The sequence below is a fragment of the Urocitellus parryii genome, chromosome 15 (assembly GCF_045843805.1).
Source record: "Urocitellus parryii isolate mUroPar1 chromosome 15, mUroPar1.hap1, whole genome shotgun sequence".
Taxonomy (NCBI): Eukaryota; Metazoa; Chordata; class Mammalia; order Rodentia; family Sciuridae; genus Urocitellus; species Urocitellus parryii.
The window spans coordinates 10,020,591-10,039,728 of NC_135545.1; the positions used below are offsets into that span (position 1 = coordinate 10,020,591).

At 61.5% G+C, this 19,138-nt stretch overlaps 3 protein-coding genes across 8 annotated transcripts; 2 read left to right on the plus strand and 1 right to left on the minus strand.

The window, feature by feature from the left end:
- Positions 1–359: 359 nt before the first annotated feature.
- Positions 360–2,525, minus strand: Bloc1s3 (biogenesis of lysosomal organelles complex 1 subunit 3). Of its 4 annotated transcripts, none has more exons than XR_003302128.2 (3): positions 2,394–2,472; positions 950–2,013; positions 360–720 (listed from the first exon to the last, which is right to left on the minus strand). XR_003302128.2 is itself a non-coding variant. In XM_026403815.2 (3 exons), exons 1-2 carry the CDS (start codon positions 2,433–2,435, stop codon positions 1,417–1,419), a joined length of 639 nt encoding a protein of 212 aa, XP_026259600.1. In that variant the 5' UTR covers positions 2,436–2,472; the 3' UTR covers positions 360–1,031; positions 1,384–1,416. The 4 variants fall into 4 exon arrangements, 3 of the variants coding, with proteins under 3 accessions (XP_026259600.1, XP_026259602.1, XP_026259599.1); XM_026403815.2 differs by having other exon boundaries at positions 360–1,031; positions 1,384–2,013; XM_026403817.2 differs by having other exon boundaries at positions 360–2,013; positions 2,438–2,525.
- Positions 2,526–2,990: 465 nt separating this feature from the next.
- On the plus strand, positions 2,991–10,599 carry Trappc6a (trafficking protein particle complex subunit 6A). 2 transcript variants are annotated; one of them, XM_026403823.2, is made up of 6 exons: positions 2,991–3,104; positions 8,334–8,401; positions 8,596–8,713; positions 9,267–9,350; positions 9,500–9,593; positions 10,323–10,599. In XM_026403823.2, exons 1-6 carry the CDS (start codon positions 3,021–3,023, stop codon positions 10,352–10,354), a joined length of 480 nt encoding a protein of 159 aa, XP_026259608.1. In that variant the 5' UTR covers positions 2,991–3,020; the 3' UTR covers positions 10,355–10,599. The 2 variants fall into 2 exon arrangements, with proteins under 2 accessions (XP_026259608.1, XP_077649291.1); XM_077793165.1 differs by lacking the exon at positions 2,991–3,104 and adding an exon at positions 4,464–4,768.
- Positions 10,600–12,914: 2,315 nt separating this feature from the next.
- On the plus strand, positions 12,915–19,138 carry Nkpd1 (NTPase KAP family P-loop domain containing 1). 2 transcript variants are annotated; one of them, XM_026403882.2, is made up of 4 exons: positions 12,915–13,005; positions 13,882–14,319; positions 16,311–16,442; positions 17,343–19,138. In XM_026403882.2, the coding sequence occupies exons 1-4, from the start codon at positions 12,915–12,917 to the stop codon at positions 19,136–19,138; spliced, it is 2,457 nt and encodes an 818-aa protein (XP_026259667.1). The 2 variants fall into 2 exon arrangements, with proteins under 2 accessions (XP_026259667.1, XP_077649512.1); XM_077793386.1 differs by lacking the exon at positions 13,882–14,319.

The following is a 19,138-nucleotide window of genomic DNA, read 5'->3' on the forward strand; positions in this document are numbered from 1 at the left end:
CTTGGACTGGAATCTCTGAATCTCTAATCAAAACAAACCTATCCTTATCTCAGGTTGATGGTCTTGGGGATTTTGTCAGTGTAGGAAAGTTAACACACCCCTTTTGACTCAGGGCTCTGCACATGCTGTCTGCATTCCTCTCCATTCTACTCCCAGGTCACTTATGGACACCTCCAGGGCTCAGCTCAGACATCAAGGTCACTTCCTCTGAGAAGCTAAATGACCACTCCTCCCCAGACCAGGTTGCGCAGAGGCCAGCAAACCTTTACCACACTGCTCTTTCTTTAGAGCTCTAAGCATGCCAGGGAAAAAAAAAAAAAAAAAAAAACTGAACAATAAATTATGGTTCCTCCAGTTATTTATAGAATATTGTAAGTCTCCCATATTGTCAGGGACTGCTTGTTGCAACCCCCAGCACAGGAACCCCAAAGTGTATGTTGAATTAATTAAATACAAATAAATGCAAAATCAGGGAAAAATCCAATTACAGTTTCACCTTCAATAGGCTAGAGAGGGGGCCTCAACTCAGAGAAATCACCAACTCACCCAGCCCGTACTGGGGGGGTGGGGAAGAGAAACTGAGCAAGTTGGGAAATGTTTTGGATTTTAATGAGTCCACCACAGAGAGCTCTTCCTCACCTTTCCATCCTGGGGCTCAGATCTTGGAGTACCGCTGCGGGGAAGGGTGTAAATGTGACTGTGCTGAGGACAAAGGCAGGCCTGAAAGAGGAAACAGACTGTGCACACAGAGGCTGCTACCCCAGCCCAGGAGCTGGGCCAGAAATCCACAGCCTTTCAGCACCCAGGGACCAACAGAGAGCACACCTGCGAAAAGTGGGACCCTACTGCACCAAAAGCACCACAGTGGGCTGAACTGGGCCCAAGTGCCTGAAGGGTGTCACTTCAGGTCTAGACAGTTAGGAGGGGGCACCACCTGGGCCTAGAGTACCTGGGTCTGGAGGAGATGCCACGTGCCAGGGGATCTGGTACAGGAGGATCCCTTTGGGTCAGGAGGGGGCATCATTTTGGGCCTGAGGAAGGAAACTAGTCAGTACATGAACTCCAGGACCAGGTAAGTAATGTAAGCAGAACAGGAAAAACAACAGGAAACAAAACCTATCCTAAGGGTACGGCTGGACTCTTGCTGGACTCTGGAGATCGGGCTGAAGGGGTGGAGCCAAGCCCGAGGAGGAGGAGCCAGGAGACAGGGTGGAAATAGACCACCACAGAGCAGCTATTTACCAGAGGCCAGGGTCAGGGCCATGAGGCAAAACCAGGGCGTTATCCAGCGAGGGTAGGTTTAGCCCTAGGTAACACTAGGATGCGGAAAGGAAGACAAAGGGTACTGGGACACAGCCATGTCACAAAAGCTGCCAAGCCTACCCCCAAGAGGCAGTCAGGTGGGGAAGTCGAGTCTCAGGCCCGAGGTCCCGGGTCTTGCTCGGGCTCGCTTCCCGGCACACCGCGGATGTCCGGCAGCAGACAGCAGCTAGCCACGATGTCCAAACGCTCAGCTAGGGCGCAGAGGTCTCCGCGCGCCAGACGCACGCTGTGGGCTGCCGCCAACCCCGTCGCCTGAGCGGCTGCCAGTCTCCCAGCCAAGGCGGCCACATCCCTGCCCGCACGGCGGTACACGCCGCTCACAGCAGCGGCCACATCGTGGTCCAGCCGCGCTTGGCTCTCGGCCAGCCGCTGCTGTAGCAGCGAGCGCGCGGGGGCGGGGGCCGGGGCTTCCTCGGCGGCCCAGGCCTCCCCTGCCGAGTCCCGCTGCACCACAAGCGGAGGCAGGTCCCTCGGCGCGGCAGTAGGCTCCGGCTCCGGGTCCGAGTCGGTCTCTGCAGCCTCCCCGGCTACCTTCAGCCCCGTGGGTCGGCCGCGCGACGGGCCGGAGGGGCCCAGGTACAACTCCTCCTCCGACGAGGACGCAGAGAGCTCCGAGTCCGTCTCAGCCGCCTCCCCAGGAACCACGGTCCCTGGCCTCCGCCGACGACCCTGGGATGCCATGGCGCGGCGCTAGGAAAGAGAAGCGAAGACACCGCGTGAGAGGCACCCCTGCGTGAAAAGGGCATACCTGGAATCCTAGTCCCTCTGCTGGTTCTCCTAATGATTTAGGGACAAATGCTTCCTTTGTCGCGGCCTCAGTTTCCTCTTCCGTTACCTGGAAGGTGACGGGGGCAACGGACCCCAACCTCTTCAGTGTACAGGTGGGAAACTGAGGCCGAGCTCGATTAAGGCTCTAGGGCCGGTTCCTAGAGTTCTAAACAGTTCTTCCGGAATTCGCCTCCAATCCTTCAGGCCTCAGACCCGAAGGCACGCGGGCTCATGAGTCGCTGAGGAACCAGTGACAGTCAAAAAATGGGGGCAGTCCAGAGGACTGGGATCGGTACACTAACCCGAGGAGGGGGTGAAGGGTCAGCACAATCGCCCAAAGCCATACCAGGTCACCGGAGCTCCGAGCCCGCTGGATCCCCTATCGGGCGGAAGTGCGGCGTCACAGAGGGCTAAAGTCCCGACCAATAAGAGAGTGGGTTGGGCGGGCATTTGACGGCCAAGTCACGAGGGGTCGTTCTCTACCAACCAGGAAACCAGTTCCCAGCACCATCTTTGAGGGCGTGTGCGCAGCAGAGTCACGTGAACGAAGGCACGACCAATAGGGAGCGGTCGCACAGGCTCTTCCGTGTTGTGCTTCGAGGAAAGCCTAGAGCGGACAAATAGGGCTTTTTTAAAAAACAAAAATGTCACGTGCAATCCGGCATTCGGCCAATGGAACAAGGGCAGGAGTCCAAATAAAGGCGGAAGATGGTATCACGTGTGGCCAATGAGAGGCAAAGCCACGCCGCCCCACGTCTCGCCGCTCACGCGCTCCTCGCGTGAGCCCGCCGCGGGAAGGCGGGGCCAGCCTAAAGCACCAATGGGAATGCGGTGGGCGGGATCTATCGGAACGAGGGAGGCGAGGCTTGCCCAGTCCGGCCAATAAGAGCTGGAGTTGCTGGTGGTAGTTGGGCGCGCGAGGCTGACGCATGGCGGATGCAGTGTTGTTTGAATTTCTGCACACCGAGATGGTGGCGGAGCTCTGGACTCCCGACCCCGACCCAGGCTCGGGGGTGAGCGCGGGGTCTTGGGGGAGGAGACGCCGACCGCGACGGGAAGACGGTGTGCAGGCCTCGGGGCGCACGGAGGGCGCGTGCCTTCGGTGTCTGCCGCCGAGTTCGAACCTCTGGCCCCGCCCCTGCTTCGGGGCAGGCTTTGGGTTGTGGGGGGTCGCGACGGTGCCTCCCTCGCGGGTTATTGGTAGAAGTGAACCAGATGACTCAGGGTAAAGCACTTAGTTAAAGGTCTGGCATAGAGTAAGCGGTTAGCAATTATAATAATTGTTATTGGGCGTGTACCGAGGGTGAGGACTCGCCTCCACCCCTCCCCAGGCATGCAGTCCAGTGACTTAATCTTTTTGTTCCTCAGTTTCTTCCTTTGCACGATGAGCCTCCAGCAATATCTAAGTCACAGAGTAGGAGGGACATTTATTCACTCCACAAGCACTAAATCAAAATGCCAATCTTCATGAAACTTAGGTTTTAGTAGAGGAATCAAATAATAAAACGTGCCATTAGCTGTTGAGAAGTACTATAAAGAAAACTTCAGGAGAGTCCAGGAAGGAAGAGAGGTGCGTGGTGGATGATGGGGGCTAGCCTGAAGAAGGGAAGGGAGGAGGCACCAAATCTGGGGAATTAGCGGGGTGGGGGTGGGGGGGGTGGGTTGGTAAGATCAGTCCAGGAAGGAAAGGAGGAGCGAAGCTCCAAAGAGGAAGCACGTTTGACATTTTGGAAGTTAGTCCTTGTGAAGACTAAATGAATTAAAACCTTTTTTTTTTTTTTTTTTTTTTTTGGTACTGGGGATTGAACCCAGGGGTGCCTTACCACTGAGCTACACCCCCGGCTTTTTAATTTTTTTTAATTTTATTTTTGAGATAGGGTCTCATTAAGAGACTGGCTTTGAACTTTTGATCCCCCTGCCTCAGCCTCCTGAGCTGCGGGATTACAGGTGTGCACCACTGCGCCTGGCAAAACTTTAAAGCATTCAATATGATGTCTAGCACATAGTCTATGAAACATGAGAGCTTTTGCTGTAAATCTGTTGGGGAAGGCTGAGGATATGGCTTGCCTTGCTTGCACTGTACTGAGGTTTTATTTGCAGCACCACCAAAAAAAAAAAAAAGAAGAAGAAGAAGAAATCAGTAATTGAGAAAAAATGGAGCTTCACGGAGTGTAGGTGCTTAATAATTGGGGTGGTGGTCACTCTTTTTCACTATTGTTTTGTGATCATGGTCATCACCACATGCAAGAATGTATTTATTGTAGTATTGAGGATGGAACCTAGGGTCTCAGATTCTCCCTAAAATTGCCCAGTTGGCCTAGAACCTGCCACTTGCCTCAGCCTCCTGAGTAGCTGGGACTACAGGTGTGGGCACCATGCATGGCTATGCAAGACATTTTTATTGGCTCAGGTTTCCTTTTGCACATTAGGAGTCCCAGGGAGAGTGTTGCTGGTTATTATCAGGGTAGTTTCTTCTGAGTTTATTCATTCATTTGTCAGACTTTTTACTAAGACCTCCAAGGTACCATGCCTTTCTGTAGGCTCTGGGGATTCCTTAGTGAACCACACAAAAATCCTTGTGCTCCTGGAGTGTCTGTTGAAATGGAAAGAGATGAGTGAAGCCTGTGGTAGGTTGCATAACTGCTGTAAGATAAAGCCTGGCAGCGCACGGCAGCTGGTGAGTTGGTCAGGGGGTTAACAGCCTCTCAGCACCCCACACTTCCTGGCTTTCAAACCAGAGATCCAGGGCCCTGACCCCTGCCATTTCTCCCTGCCTCCAGCCCTCTACCAGGCCCTGGTTGTGTTTCCCTTCTGTCTGTCCACTCCCTTGCCCTGGCCCAGGCTCCCTCCTCTCTGCCCCTGTGGGACTGCCCTACTCCCCTTTTGCTTACTTCTCAGTTAACACCTATTAATCTGTCAGATCTTCCTTCAAATGCTCCTCCTCAGGGAAGCCTTCCCTGAGCCTCCAGGTGAGTTTTTGTCTCCTTCACACATTCTGGGCCCCCTCCTCACTCTCTGGTTGGCTTCATCACACTCAGAAAGGTTGTATCTGAATTGTGCTTCTGTGCCAGACTGTGTGCCCCACATGAGCTGGGATGGGTCTGTGTGGATCACATAGTGGGTCCTCAGTATGGATTATCATAGAAGTGAATGCAGACCAGTGCTGTGGAGGGGGTAGCGGGCCTGGATCCTTTGAGCATTGTAACCCATCATGGCTCTTGCCGCAGGAGTGTCGCACATGCCGCCCTGGGCATCACAGACCTGGTTGCACTAGCTCCTCATCACCCGCCTCCCGTGCTCCACCTGACCCTCCCTCTGTAGGTGAAGCACCTGAGCTGAGGGGAGGGAGTTTCTTGCTCTCCAGGGTGGAGCTGGGCAAGGAGCCAGGCTCCCTCTCCTCAAGCTTGCACCAAGCCATAACTCTCGCCTGTGCGAGAATGGGTTCTGTGGTCAGACAAGTGTGGGAAACACTGCTGTACTCAGCTTGACTCACCCCCGGTTATCAGGGCACTTGACCTTGCCCGGGACTCCTGGGCCCGGTTCCCTGCCTAGGCCCTTGGGGTTTTGAGTCTGGGGTCTTTCCAGAGCCTCCCATGGAACTGGTGGGAGTGGCCTGGACAGCAGCCTTAGGACTCTTGGGGGCCTTAAGGTGCAGACAGGGAAGAACAGAGGCAGGACTGGGACTTGTGAGGGGAAGGGCCTTCTGGAGGCCACACAGGGACAGTCAGGGGCCAAAGGAGAACTTGACAGCTGCCTCCAGAGCTCCTCTCTGGAGGGGACTGTCTCCACAGCAACTCCCCTGCTGCTTGAGGATGCCCTCGTACTACCCCGACTTCGCCTGTGTCCCCTGCCTGGCATTACCTCCTTCCCATCAGTGGTTTGAGAGGAACAGAAAGTGCACCAACTCTGGGCCGGGCTCTGGCCCGTTTGTGTGAATGGGAGAGTCCCCACCTTGTCCCTTCTGTGAGAGGACAGACGGGGAAGGCAGGCTGTGACAGAGGCAGTTAGCTGCCTGTCCCCTCCTCTGCCCTTTCTGCCCCTTGACTTCACTTCCTGTTCCCCTCATGCTTGCCCTTCTTCTGCATACCCCTACCTGCCAGTCTTTTCAGGTCAGCAGATATTTAATTGGCCCCTGTCTTGGTCCAGGCACAGTGGGACCAGCAGTGACAACATCTGTGACACCATGTGCAAGTAGGCACCTCCATGAGTCCTTTTGTACATGTGGGGAAACTGAGGCACAGGCCAGCAGGTAACCTGCCCCAGTTCACACCTTGTAAGTGGTGGAGCCAGGATTTCCAACCCAGACAAACTGAAGTTCACGGAAGGAGAACTTGGACTTGCCAGCAACCCTCTGGCTTCCCTCCTGGCCTGGCTGGGGACCTCGGAGGCTCTCTGGCCCCATCAGGCCCTTCTTACCTTATGGGGCTGCGGTCCTGGCTGCCACCCACTCCTCCTGCTGTAGACAGTACAGACCGGTCGGGTGTCCTCAGGGGGTCCCCCCTGCCCGGTGGAGGTCACCCAGCACAGTCTTTCTAAGGGTTATTTGTTGCATTCCCAGCTCTCGTGTGCTCCCTGCCAGATGCCAGGCCCGCAGGGCAGGGGCTGAGTCTGCCACCCCTGCATGTGGCAGTCAGGCAGCACCTGTGGCCTTAACCCTGGGCTGGCTGCAGGTGCCCATGGGGAATGGCTGCCCCCTTGGCCTGCCCCTGCCCCTCCTGGTGGAGCTGGCTGTGCTCTGCCCTGCGCACTGGCCAGTCGCAGCTTCTTGAGGACACCCAAGAAATGGAGGGATCCACGGGGAGAGCTCAGTTTTCCTGCCATGCTGGGAAGTCCTCGTGAGCAGGGACAGAGATCCGCCCTGTCGGGGTGGAAGGGATGGGAGACCACGGGGGAGTGACAGCCAGACCTTGCTAGGTGCTGGCATAGGTGACCCCAAGAGAGAGCGCCCCTTCCTTCTTGTGGCTCTTCTCCAGCCAGGGTGCTGTCACCTCGCTTGGCAGGCTGTGGACAGGGTGTTGGTGAGGTTGACTTAGCCTCCTTGAAGCACCTGACTGGCATTTACTGATCCCTTTTCTCGTGGGGCTCCCAGGAGGTGACGCCATTAGCCTTATCCTCCTCTTACATGGGGAAACCGAGGCTCACGAACTCGGCCATCGCCCCAGCTCCCACGTCTGGTAAGTGTAGGGCAGATCTAAACCTGGGTGCTGAAGCCACAGGCAGTGTAAGAGGGACCCACGTGTCACTGTGCTGATAATCCTTGCTCAGGCCCCATTCCCAGTGCTCCCCACCCGGTGGGCCTCGCCTCACCATCTCCCTGACGCAGCACAGCTGTGGGTGGCATCCTGCCTGCCCATCTGGGCTTGCTGGAAGCCCGTCTGCTTGGTTTGGTAGCCCTGTGGCTGAGTGGGCCTGGGACAGGTCTTAACCCTTTGGAGCCCGTTTGCAGGTATGAAGTACAACCGGCCTTATGGGCTTATTAAACTCGAATGAGGGGCTGGGCGTGGCAGTGCACGCTTGTAATCCCAGCTGCCTGAGAGGCTGAGGGGGGACTGCCCAGGGGTTCAAGGCCAGCCTGGCAGTGCAACAAGATCCCATCTCAGGGGGCTGGAGTGCTCTCCATGAATGCACAAGGCCCTGGGTTCAATCCCCAGCAACACACACACACACACAAAATCCCATCTCAGGAAAAAATTAAAACGAGCCCCAGCCATTCTGTCCTGCTGCCCCCCACTCCTTTCGCTCTCATCTCAGTCCTCACCTGGCCACCTCTGCCTCCTGGAGCCCCACATGTCCTCCCAGGGACCTTGGCTGGCTCCTTCAGGCCTGATGGTCTTAAGTGACTCTCACAGTCTCCCTTCTGATGGCCCAGCCCAGGGCTTTGGCCACATGGGCCCTTGGGAAAGTCCCCTGGGGGTCCTCCTCACGCGTCTTGTAAGGCCCCCTTGGAGCTCCAGGTGTGTGGAGGGTGCCATCTGCGAGGAGTTGTCGTCCCTGCCTGGGGAAGACGTGGACTCCTGGGGGCGGCAGGCTGCCTTGGGCAGAGGGCAAGGCTGGCCAGCCAGGTGGCCCCCAGGGCCTCCGGTACCCTGGGCAGGCTGGCAGGAAGTCCCCCCTCCGCCTCTTCCTCCTCCTGGGCTGACAGGGGCCCTGCTCTTGGGGTCTGCTTGCAGTGGCCACTCCTGGCTGGCTCCTGCTGGGAGGTGACCAAGCGCCCCCTGAACCTTTCTTCTCTGGCCTTCTAGGGACAGAAGACATGCCCGTCTGTCCTGGAGAGCATGGGGTTCCGCGTGGGCCAGGCTCTGGGTGAGAGGTGAGAGCCCGCCTTCCTGCCCCCCTACCCTGGCCGGGAGGGTGTGCAGGACCCAGGTTGGGTCCTCTGGCAGCCTCGCCCCAGGGCAAGGTCAGTTGCTCCTTGCTTCATCCCTCTTCCTCACCTGCTGCTAGCATCAGCTTGGGCCCCAGCCTGCCCTGCCCTGTCCTCCCCTGCCCTGCCCTGCCCTCCAGGCTGCCCCGAGACACTCCGGCCTTCAGGGAGGAGCTGGATGTCCTCAAGTTCCTGTGCAAAGACCTGTGGGTGGCCGTGTTCCAAAAGCAGATGGATGGCCTTCGCACCAATCACCAGGTGGGTGTGTGCCCTGTTCCCTGGCGCCTCCAGCACAGCTGGCCTGGCTGAAGGCAGAGGCTGGAGCCTGGGAGGGGGAGTCCTGGTAGAAAGGCTAGAGGGGCCTGTGGGGGCTGCCCAAGGCCCGGAGGCAGGAGGAACCACTGGCAGCCACCTCTTCTCTGGGTCTGTGTGGTCCTCTGAGGAGGCCCGGGCTGCGGTGGGGCATCAGGGCTATTTCCAGAACTTCGCCAGCCCCCAGGATGCAGCCCTGCTGGTTGGCAGCAGGTGGCCTGGCACCACACTGCTCTTCTCCAGCTGCTCCCTTCCCACTGAACACCCGTGCAGGCTCAGCCCCAGCAGCTTCGGTGGGCAGGGTCTCCAGCTCCCCCAGCCACCTGGGAGGCAGGAGTTCCTTTCCCAGGAAGCCATGCGGCTGGAGGCTGGGCAGACCTTGGCCCCCCACAGCTCTGCAGGAGGGGTTCCCGGCCACAGAGCCGTCCTGGGCCCTGCCTCCCTCTCCACATAATGCCAGTGGACAGGCTGGGCCCATGAGCTTCTCTTCTGCTCCCAGGGGACCTATGTCTTGCAGGACAACAGCTTCCCCCTCCTCGTCCCGATGGCCTCAGGCCTGCAGTATCTGGAGGAAGCCCCCAAGGTATGGGGGGCTGGGACTGTCACCTTCATTTACCTGTCTACCCGCCCTTGCTCCTAGCAGCCCTTTCCCAGGCCTAGGGAGTATCCCAGGCCCAGGACCTGGGTGCTGGCCTCCCCTCCTCCCACAATGGTCTGTGTCCCCTGCCCCAGTTCCTGGCCTTCACCTGCGGCCTTCTGTGTGGCGCCCTCCATACCCTGGGCTTCCAGAGCCTGGTCACCGCCTCCGTGGCAGCCCTGCCCGCCTGTGAGTCTTGTTGGGGGGGTTCTCCTCATCCTTTGTTCGGTGGGTACTGGGGAGGCCAGGACAGGCCCCGGCCCCCGCTGACAGATGTGGGATTTGGGGCTCAGCCTAAGTCACCTGTTCAGGCCCCTCCATGCCCTGGTGCTGGGAGGGCCCAGGCCTCTGCCTCCTCGGGAAGTCCCAGCCCCAGGGAGAAGCCCTTGGTAATCTTGAGCATTTCTTCCCAAACACGGAACCCAGGGACATGACAGGTGTCCTCCTTGTTGGTCTGCTCACGGGGGCAGGAGGGTGGCTTAGAGATGGGCATCGGTTGCAGCCCACACAACAGGTGTCTCCTGACGCCCGGGTTCTGCTGGGATGGAGCCCCTCAGCAGGAGCTGAAGCCTTTTCCCTGCAGCTGCTGCCAGGCTGCCTCGCCATCCCGCCTCCAGTTATTCCCCATCTTCCAGTTTTGGAGGTCACTCATGGGGAAATGGGGCCCAGGTGGGCAGGGCTGAAGCTGGACATGCCATAGAGGCCTGTGCCAGGCCTCCCTGCCCTGTCACCCACACAGCCCTGGGATGTGGGCCAGGAGGACGGGAGCACCGTGCCCTGTGACCTGCTCGCTGGTGAACTAAGGCCCCACCCGGGCCACCCAGGCTGCCTCACAGGGCACGGGAGTGTCAGGGCTGTTGGCTGCCCTCTGCCTCCCCCAGATCACAGCCTCCGGCTAAGGTGGCCTTTGCCTTCCAGGTAAGTTCCAGGTGGTGATCCAGAAACCTTGAGGACCCGGTCACCCCTGCCCAGCCGCAGAGCACCCCTGGCCTTCACCCACTCTGGAGACAGCGGGCACCTCGGCCCAGGACCTTGGGTGGCTGCCCTGGGGGGGTCTTGGGGTCAGTGCCGGGACCCCAGTTCTGAGTGTCCCGTGCTCAACGGGAGCTCAGGGCGCTGGAGGCAAGGTGTTCTACTGGTCAGGACTGGTGGCGGGACATGCGCGACGTCACTCAGGTGTTAATAAAATTCTGTATGTGGCATTTGGTTCAGTGGAAGGTGTGGGGGCAGCAGTGCTGCAGTGTCACAGGTCCCACTGGGCCGCAGACAGCTCCTCCACCTCTGGGACCCTCCCCTCTGCCCGCGTCTGCCTGTACTAAGGGCTGAGCCCCTGGACTTGCTGCCCTCCCTGCACGCCCCCGGGCCTGCTGCCTCCCTAGCAATGCGGGCTGTCCTCTGCCCAACGGGGCACACTACGCCGTCTCTCCCGGAACAGGGCTGGGGGCGTCCAGAGCACGGGCGAGGGGAAGCCGGGCACTCTCACCCGTCCCTACCCAGTGCCTGGGTGCACTTCACTGGCCTGGCTGACGTGGATCCTCCCAGAGATGGCAGCCCGGCTGCTCTGCACTGCCTAGGGAGTGTGCCCATTTGCACTTGTCACATCTGGGGTGTCACACACCTGGACCTGGGCTCCACCACCAGCCGCCTCCTGTGAGCACCTGGGCCTCAGGGATGCAGGCTGGGGCTGGACGGCACTGTGACCAGGAAGAGTCCTTTGCTAAAAAGCCGCCTCCATCTCTAGAGTGGTCAGAGGCCCCTTTGGCCCCACCCGGCCCGGCTCACCCCCAACCCTGCCACCCTGCCCTTGCCGAGGCCTGAGGTTAACCTGTAAAGGTGCCCATCACATGCCATCCAGGGGCTTCAGGGGAGGGCAGAGCCCTGGGGAGTGGGAGACAGGGCAGGAAGCCTTCCCCAAATGGGCCGAAGGGCCAGAGGAGAGAGCAGCAGGCGGCAGGAGGGAGGCCTGCCCCTGGTCACCCAGTCAGGACCCCAGAGGGAGCGCCCTTTAGGGCCCGGTGGGCTCCCTCCCACCAGACCACCCCAGCCACTTCTGAGGGAAGTGACTGATCACCCTGGGCACCAGCCACCTCAGGGAGATGTCCCTGGAGGACCTAGGGCCCCACAGTCTCCTGTCACTCTTGCCCAGCAAAGCCTTGGGAGCCTGGGTGCACAGGCCACCTGCCATGCTGCCGTGTGGCCTGGGGCAAGGGGCTGCCCATCTTGGGCCTCAGTTTTCTCATCTGTGAAGTGGGCATCACAGCAGGCCCCGGGCGCTGGTGAGGAGAAACAAGCGGAGTGTGCCCAGCCCCAGGATGCCCTGCATGTGGGGCTGTCAAGGCAGGTGTGTACGGAGCAGCTGAGAAGTGGGTCAGCCAGTGCCCCACACGTGGCGCTAGGGCCTTTGCTAAGGGCCCAGCCCTGAACCAGGTGGACTCCTACCTGATTCTTCTCGAGACAGGCGCCAGCTGGGCCCACTCAGTAATGAGGAAGACAAGGCTCAGAGGAGTGAAGTCACTTGCCCAAGGTCACACAGCTGGGCCAAGGAGGAGTTGGCAACTAAATTGGATCGTGCCTTCTCCCAGGACAACCCCTGACCCAGCTTCTGCCCCAGCAGGCACGCCCCGGGGCTGGGGAGACCCTGTGGCTTGGCCGTGTGAGGGCTGTGGTGTCCATCTCCATCCTCCTGGGGGACAGTGTGGGAGTGATGGGGCTCCCAGTCCTAGAGAGTACCAGGACGGGTGGCTGCCAGGAGGGGCGGGGACAGGCAGGCAAACCGGTCTGGCGGGTGGGCAGCTCAGGGCTCCACTTGGGCCTGCGCGACAGTCGTGGGGCTGGCCCGGCAGCTCAGGCCACGGGCTGGGAGCTGGGGCCACAAGGCCACCTCCAGGTATGTTTGGGGACCCCAGACCAAAGGAGGTGGTGGGCAGGGCCACACACCTGGCTGCTGACCCTCACTGCCTCTGCTCCCTGGGTCCCTGGCTTCCCCTGCCACAGCCCCCCATGCGGCATCCCTCCTGCTCTGCCGGGCGCTTCATGCCTTAAAGCCACACATCCCTCCTGGCCGGCTCTGCCTAGTCTCCCCAAACTGGATCAGCGCTATTTAGCCCCCCGTATTTCCCATCCCCTCATTCAACCCCCACTGTACCCAGCTGTGGAATCTGCTGCCCTTAGAGCCTTGGCCACCCCCCAACTCAAGCCGCATCAGCCTCCCCAGCCCCAGCCTTTGTTCCCTCTGTGGGCAACCCTGCTGCCCCAGCCCGCCTCTGCTCGGCACCCCATCAACCCAGGCGGCCTGGTGGCCGTGCCCATCCCTCATGCCCCGAGGAGTGCTGCCCCTGCCCACGGCCCAGGGACCGGGAACAGGACCAGCCTCTCACCTGGCCATCACACGCAGCCGTCCCGGGGCAGGGCTGGGATGGCAACCTCAGCTCTCCACCACTCAGGGTGCTGGGCACTGAGCCTGTGGTGTCCCTTCTGCCCAGGAGCAGGCCCCCAATGTCTCGGCCTGCCATGAGCAAACACTACAAGGTCCACTCCACCAAGAGTGGCCAGAGCCCCAGTGAGCGCTACTTCTTGGATCCAGAGGTGGGTCACCAAAAAGGTAAGGATTCAGGTGGGGGCATGGGGGGACTGGCCCTGAGTGGATGGTCAAGCGGAAAGAGAACTCAGGCCCCAGGGGGAGCGCCGCCGGCACCCGGGAGAGGCTCTTTGCTGTGTGTTGGAGACGATGGGGTGCGCTGTGGTGCCCAGGCTGCTCTCCAGCTCCTGGGCTCAAGCGATCCTCCTGCCTCAGCCTCCCCAGGAGCTGGGACTACAGGCTTGACCTTGAGCCTGGGTCTGTAGAGGCTTCAGTTTCGTGGGGCCTGGGGGGTACGGCAGGGGTGAGGGGGCCAAGGGTGGGAACCTACGCTAGGAGCAGGGGAGACCCTCCTTATATCTCCAGGCTCCAAGGGACAGAGCCAATCTGGGGGCTAGCTGTGGGGAGACGTGGGGAGGGGGAGCCCCAATCTATTGTTCTGCATGGTGGGGACTCAGCATCCAGTGGTGACGGCAGGTGCTCCTGCCAGGGTGGGAGGGGACGGTTACCTCCCATCAGAGCTGCTTCAGCCTCCCTGGCCAGCACTGCCTGAGCCTGGAACACCGCCCAGCCCCCTTTCCTGGCCCTGGTCTAGCCCCTCTCAGTGGCCACCACCAGGCCACCCCCAGTGGGGTCCCCCCAGCACTCCCAATGAGCCCTGCCTCGAGGACTCCTTAAGGCCCAGGATTTATGGCAGCAGGAATCCGGGGTGTCACCCCGCCAGCCCTGACCCCCATGCCCCAGCCTCCTAGCTGGCCCCCCACACCCCCTCCTCGAGGTCTCTGGTCTGGGGCCCCTGGCGCTCCCCCTCAAGACCGACCCCCTCCCAGCCGGCACCTGGGTCAGGGAGTCACCCAGGGTCAGGGAGTCGGGCGCACCACCCCACTTCCTTCCTTCTAGGATGCTGTCAGCAGTGGTGCCAGGACCCAGCGGCCCCTCAAGCCCATGGGCCCGGTCGGCCGTGCCCCCGGTCACACTGGCAGCAGGCTTACTACATCCACCGAGGGGGTGGCAGTGGCCGGCGCCAGGGCCCCCAGCCCCGCCTCCTGCAGCAGCGGCAGCCCCAGCCCCCGCCTCCCGGCCCCCTGCGCCAGCGCCTTTGCCCTGTTCACGGGGCGCAGAAGGGGCTGCCTCCAACCGCCGCTGCCCCCTTGAGACCAGCCGGCGCCCCGCAGCCGCCCCCTGCGCCCGCCGCAGCGCCCTCCGCAGCCCGCGCCTCGGCCAGCAGCGGCCCAGCCCTGCCCTCCGCAGCCCGCACCCTCCTGGAGCCCAGCGAGCCCACCGAGACCCGGCCCCTACCGGCGCCCGCCGCCTGCGGCTCCTTCACCTACGGCTCCGGTGCTCAGCCAGGCCTCCGGCCCCTCCCGTCCCTGCCTCCCTTCTTGCCTGGGCCTCCTGCTCCCTGGCTAGCTCTGACTGTCCTCCCCCCACATTCTGGCCCTGGCAGAAGGGGCATCATCTCTGCCCCGGGCCGCAGGTGGCTGCCTCTGCCTGGCCTGTCGGGTGCGCGGTGTCGGTCCTGGTGGGCAGCAAGGTCTCTCTCCCTCTCCCTCTGCTGACCCCTGGCTCTGCTTTCTCTGCCTGGCACCCTCTCCGCTGGCCCAGGAGGCCACGGGGGACATGGGGCAGGGGGTAACAGTGACATGGGCAGCTTGTTGGCCAGCTCTGGAGGGGGTCATGTGGAGCTGCAGCAGGAGGTGGGGAGTGAGGGGGGCGGGACCCAGCTGGTCCCGGCCAGGTATGGAGCGCAGGGAGCGGGCGAGGGGTGTCTTCATGGAGCCTGTTCTACTGGAGGAGGAGGGAGGCACAGGAAAAAAAAAAAAAAAGCCTGTCACTGGTGACACCACATGAAAGAGAAACGAAGCAGGGAGAGGAGGGGCGATGGGTCTGCAGAGGACACAGGCCACCGAGGCTGGGCCTCATTAGGAGGCATCTGAGCAGAACTGGTGCAGCAGGGTCGACCAAGGCCCAGGCCCTGGGGTACCTGTTCCAGGGACAGAAGGAGACCAGTGCTTCACTCTGGCTTTCCCCAGTGAGGCAGGAGCCACAGGCAGCTTTGGAGGGATAGGAGCTGACTCAGGACCCATCAGGACAATGGGCTGCATGGGAGGGTGGCAGGTGCCTCGGGGCTGCAAGAGTGGGCGGGAGGTGCTGGTGTGCTGGTGGCCTGGCAGCAGAGGTGGGGACACAGTCACTCTGGTTCAATAGAAGATGAACAAGAACTCAGGTCTCGTTTGGGCCCAACCTTGTCACTGGAGCCTTGGGGCCAGGATGCCCATTTCACACACAGGAAAATAGAGGCTGAGTGAGGTGAGGTCACCCATTGATTAGGGAGAACTGGACCAGGTGTGCCCTGGCCACCGCCACCTCAGCCAACCTTGTTCTGAGGCTTCCTGCTGCCCTCCTGGCTCTGCCACTAGGCGAGGCCCATCTCCTGCAGCCCACCAGGTGGCTCAGGAAGTGGGTGGGACACTGCCCACAGGAGCCCCATGTTGGTGCTCCAATTCTAGGTCCAAGAAGTAAGGCTTGAGGGGTTGGACAGGGTTGTGGTGGTGCTTGGTGGCCAGGATTCTGCGTGCTAAATGACCATTCCAGACAGTGGCATTGGCCAAAAACCTAGCAGGGACCAAGGACCTGGCCAGACCCTTTGGCTCCCACACTCCCTGGCACTCCTCCTCTCAGGGGCCCCACTTCTACGGTCCTGCTGAGAACGAGGAGCCAGGACCAGAACCCTGCTCAGGCACCTCTTTCCTAAGCCTGATCAGGTGGGATTAGGTGACTTGTGGGCATAGGGTCCTGGAGAGGGGAGAGGTCCGGGTAAAGGGTAGGCAGGAAGCGGAGAGGAACCTGTAGTCCCCTGGACCCACCCACCCTGGTGCCAGGCTAACAGTGGGCAGAAGCCAACCTGCATCAGGGACTTTGGAGGCTGGAAAGCCGTGTCTTAGCCTCCGAGGACCTCATGTCCTGTGACAGATCCATGGAATCCTCCGAGGGCAGCCATGAGCTGGGTCCAGCAAACCTGATAACGGAAGCTTAGGACAGCCAGACTCCCACAAGCCTCTGGTCTGGGGCTGAGAGAGTCCAGCTTCTCAGCCTCAGCCTGTTGGGTCCAGGGTCAGATCCTCCAAACAGCACATCTGTCACTGGAGGTGGAGGCTCCGGTGACCCCAGAGACCTCCATTGTAGCAGCTGACTTGGATCACTTGGGGAATCAGGGAGGGGCTGCTCATGCAGGGAGGGCCAAGGGTGAGGCTTCAAAGGACAGCTGGGAGGTGGGAGGGTGGTGCTGGGCCAGCCTCATTGACTCAGTTTCCCCACCTGACCCCCAGACATCCTGACAGAGGATGACGTCTACTGCAGCTGCCTGGCCAAGACTCTCTGCCATGTGCCCGTCCCTGTGACTGTGGGTTTCTACGCCCCCTTTGGCTGCCGGCTGCACATGATGCTGGACAAAATCACCAGTGAGGACTGGGCCGGGGGTGGGGCGGGAGTTAGGAAGCCAAGCCTCTGGCCTCTGCCTAGTTCGAGGCTGCCCCAAGGTCCACTCACCTGTGAGATCAGCCTGCCCCGGGTGGCCACCCATAACTCAGCAGTGATCGCTCCCATGCCCATAGCCTCTGCCCTGGTCCCTGCCTACTGTCCTCCCTGGCTTCCCCTCCTGCCCAACAAATCCACTCCTAAAATACAAACTGGCCCCCCTGCCCTGGAGCCTCCCTTGCTCCCCAGCACCCTAGAGAGAAAACCCAGCTCCTCACTGAAGTGGCAGCTTCCTGCCAGCCCTGCTGTCCCTGTGCCCTGGTGCTCACTCCTAGGACACCCAGCAGACGGATGTTCATTGAAGGCACAGTGGAAGGTTTCCCAGCACCATCTTGTGCCCAAGGGACACAGTGGTGACCAAGATAATCAGGGCCTTGCCCTCAGAGTCCAGCAGGGGACAGAGATGACCCTAACCCAGCCTGGGGTCAGGAGCTCCCTGGAGGAGCCAGGGCTGAGGCCCCTTGGAGGAGGAACAGGACAGTGAAAGGAGACTGTCCCCACTGCTTCCCATTCTCTTCCCCAGGGCGTCAGTCAGTCGTTCCTTCTGTCCCTGGGCAGCCCTTTTAGAGCCTTTTCAGGACCCCCAGAAGGGCCGCCCACCTCTTGCCGGGTCCTGGCTCTCCTCACTTCCTCCCATCCACTCTCCTGAAGGCTTTGCTTCTGCCCTTGGCCGCCTTTGGTGCAAGCCAGGTCCAGGCCTCTCCGTGACTCTGTTCTTCAGTCCAAGTCCCGCCCCCCGGTCCCCGCGTCCCCGGTGCAGCCCCCTCCCCAGCCTGCCCCGCCCCCGTCGCCAATCTGCCACTTACTGGCGTCCCGCTCCGCAGTGCTGATGCAGCAGGAGGCGGCGCAGCGCGAGGCCGAGGAGCTGCAGCGAGTGCAGTGGCGGCCGCGGCCGGTGCGCGGCTGGGGCTTCCCGCGGCTGCTGTGGTACCTGGTGTTCCTGCAGCCCATCATCACCGAGCTGCACCTGCGGCGCAAGAACGTGCAGTTTCTCTTCATCCGCTTCAGCGCCTGGCAGTACGCCGGCTCGGACAAGCTGTGGGCCGGCCTGGTGACCACGCTGTGCGAGGGCATCCGCCACCGCTACGGCGCGCTGCCCTTCAGCGTGTACTCGGTGCTGGGCAACAAGCCGGCCACGACGTCGGGCTGCTGCCACCGCGAGTGGCACTGCCGGCGCCGCGTGTTCCTGGCGCTGCTGGCGCTGCTGGCGGCGCTCTGCCTGGGCGTGGGCCTGCTCTACCTGTCCCTGGGCGGCCACGCGCTGGGCCACGGCAGTGCGAGCGGCAGCGTGCTCAAGGTGTTCGGCGGCGCGGCCACCACACTGTCGGGCTCGGGGCTGCTCATGGCCGTGTACTCGGTGGGCAAGCACATGTTCGTGAGCCAACGCAAGAAGATCGAGCGGCTGGTGTCGCGGGAGAAGTTCGGCAGCCAGCTGGGCTTCATGTGCGAGGTGAAGAAGGAGGTGGAGCTGCTCACCGACTTCCTGTGCTTCCTGGAGATCTACCAGCGGCGCCGGCTGCGCGTCGTGCTCGAGGTCACCGGGCTGGACACGTGCTACCCCGAGCGCGTGGTGGGCGTGCTCAACGCCATCAACACGCTGCTGTCTGATAGCCACGCGCCCTTCATCTTTATCCTGGTCGTGGACCCCAGCATCCTGGCCGCGTGCCTCGAGAGCGCGGGCAACATGAAGGGCACGGCCGACAACGGCTACCTCTTCCTCAACCGCACAGTCACGCTGCCCTTCTCGGTGCCCATCATGGGCCGCCGCACCAAGCTGCAGTTCCTGCACGATGCGGTGCAGAGCCGCGACGACCTGCTCTTCCGCGAGATCACGCGCAAGCTGCGGCCGCCCGCCGGCGAAGGCAGCGAGGGCGTGCAGCTTCTGGCCGTGGAGACGCAGGCGGGCGCCGAGCGCGAGCAGGGCCGCATCGACGCCGAGGCGGCGCGCCGCATCCAGGAGGCGCTCTTCTGCCTGCACGACGAGCACGACTGTCTGTACGAATACGTGCCCGACAACGTGGTGTCCATGCGGCGCATCGTCAACACCGTGCCCATCACCGTGCGGCTGCTGCAGCAGCAGCAGCAGCAGGCGAACTGCGGGGGCCCCACGCCGCGCCAGGCAGTGGCGTGGGTGGTGCTCGCCAACCAGTGGCCCTGCCGCCTCAGCTGGGTGCTGCAGTGCCTGGAGGACCGGCAGCAGGTCGGGGGAGCGCCCGAGGGTCGCGCGCGCCTCTGGGACGTGTTTTGCGACAACAGCAGTGAGCTGCATACCATGACCAAGGCGTTGCAGAACGTGCTCGACCTGGACGGCGACCCGGAGCTCTTTCAGCGCTTCCTGGGCGCCGACTTCCCCTTCACGGTGGCCGAGGCGCAGTGCCTGCTGCGCTGCACCGTCAACCTGGACCACTCCATCCGCCGCCGAATGGGCCTCATCCGGGCCGTCAGAGCACTCAAGCCGCCCACCCCGCCCAAGTCCCCTGCTGGGGATGCCCCCCACGCCATCAACGGAGCCAACAGCGCCTCGGGGTCGTCTCCAGCAGGCCGGAATTCAGGGAACGCCAGTGAAGCCCACCAACCCCGGGAAAGAGCCCACGGGGGCAAGCCAAGGCTGGTGGCCTGA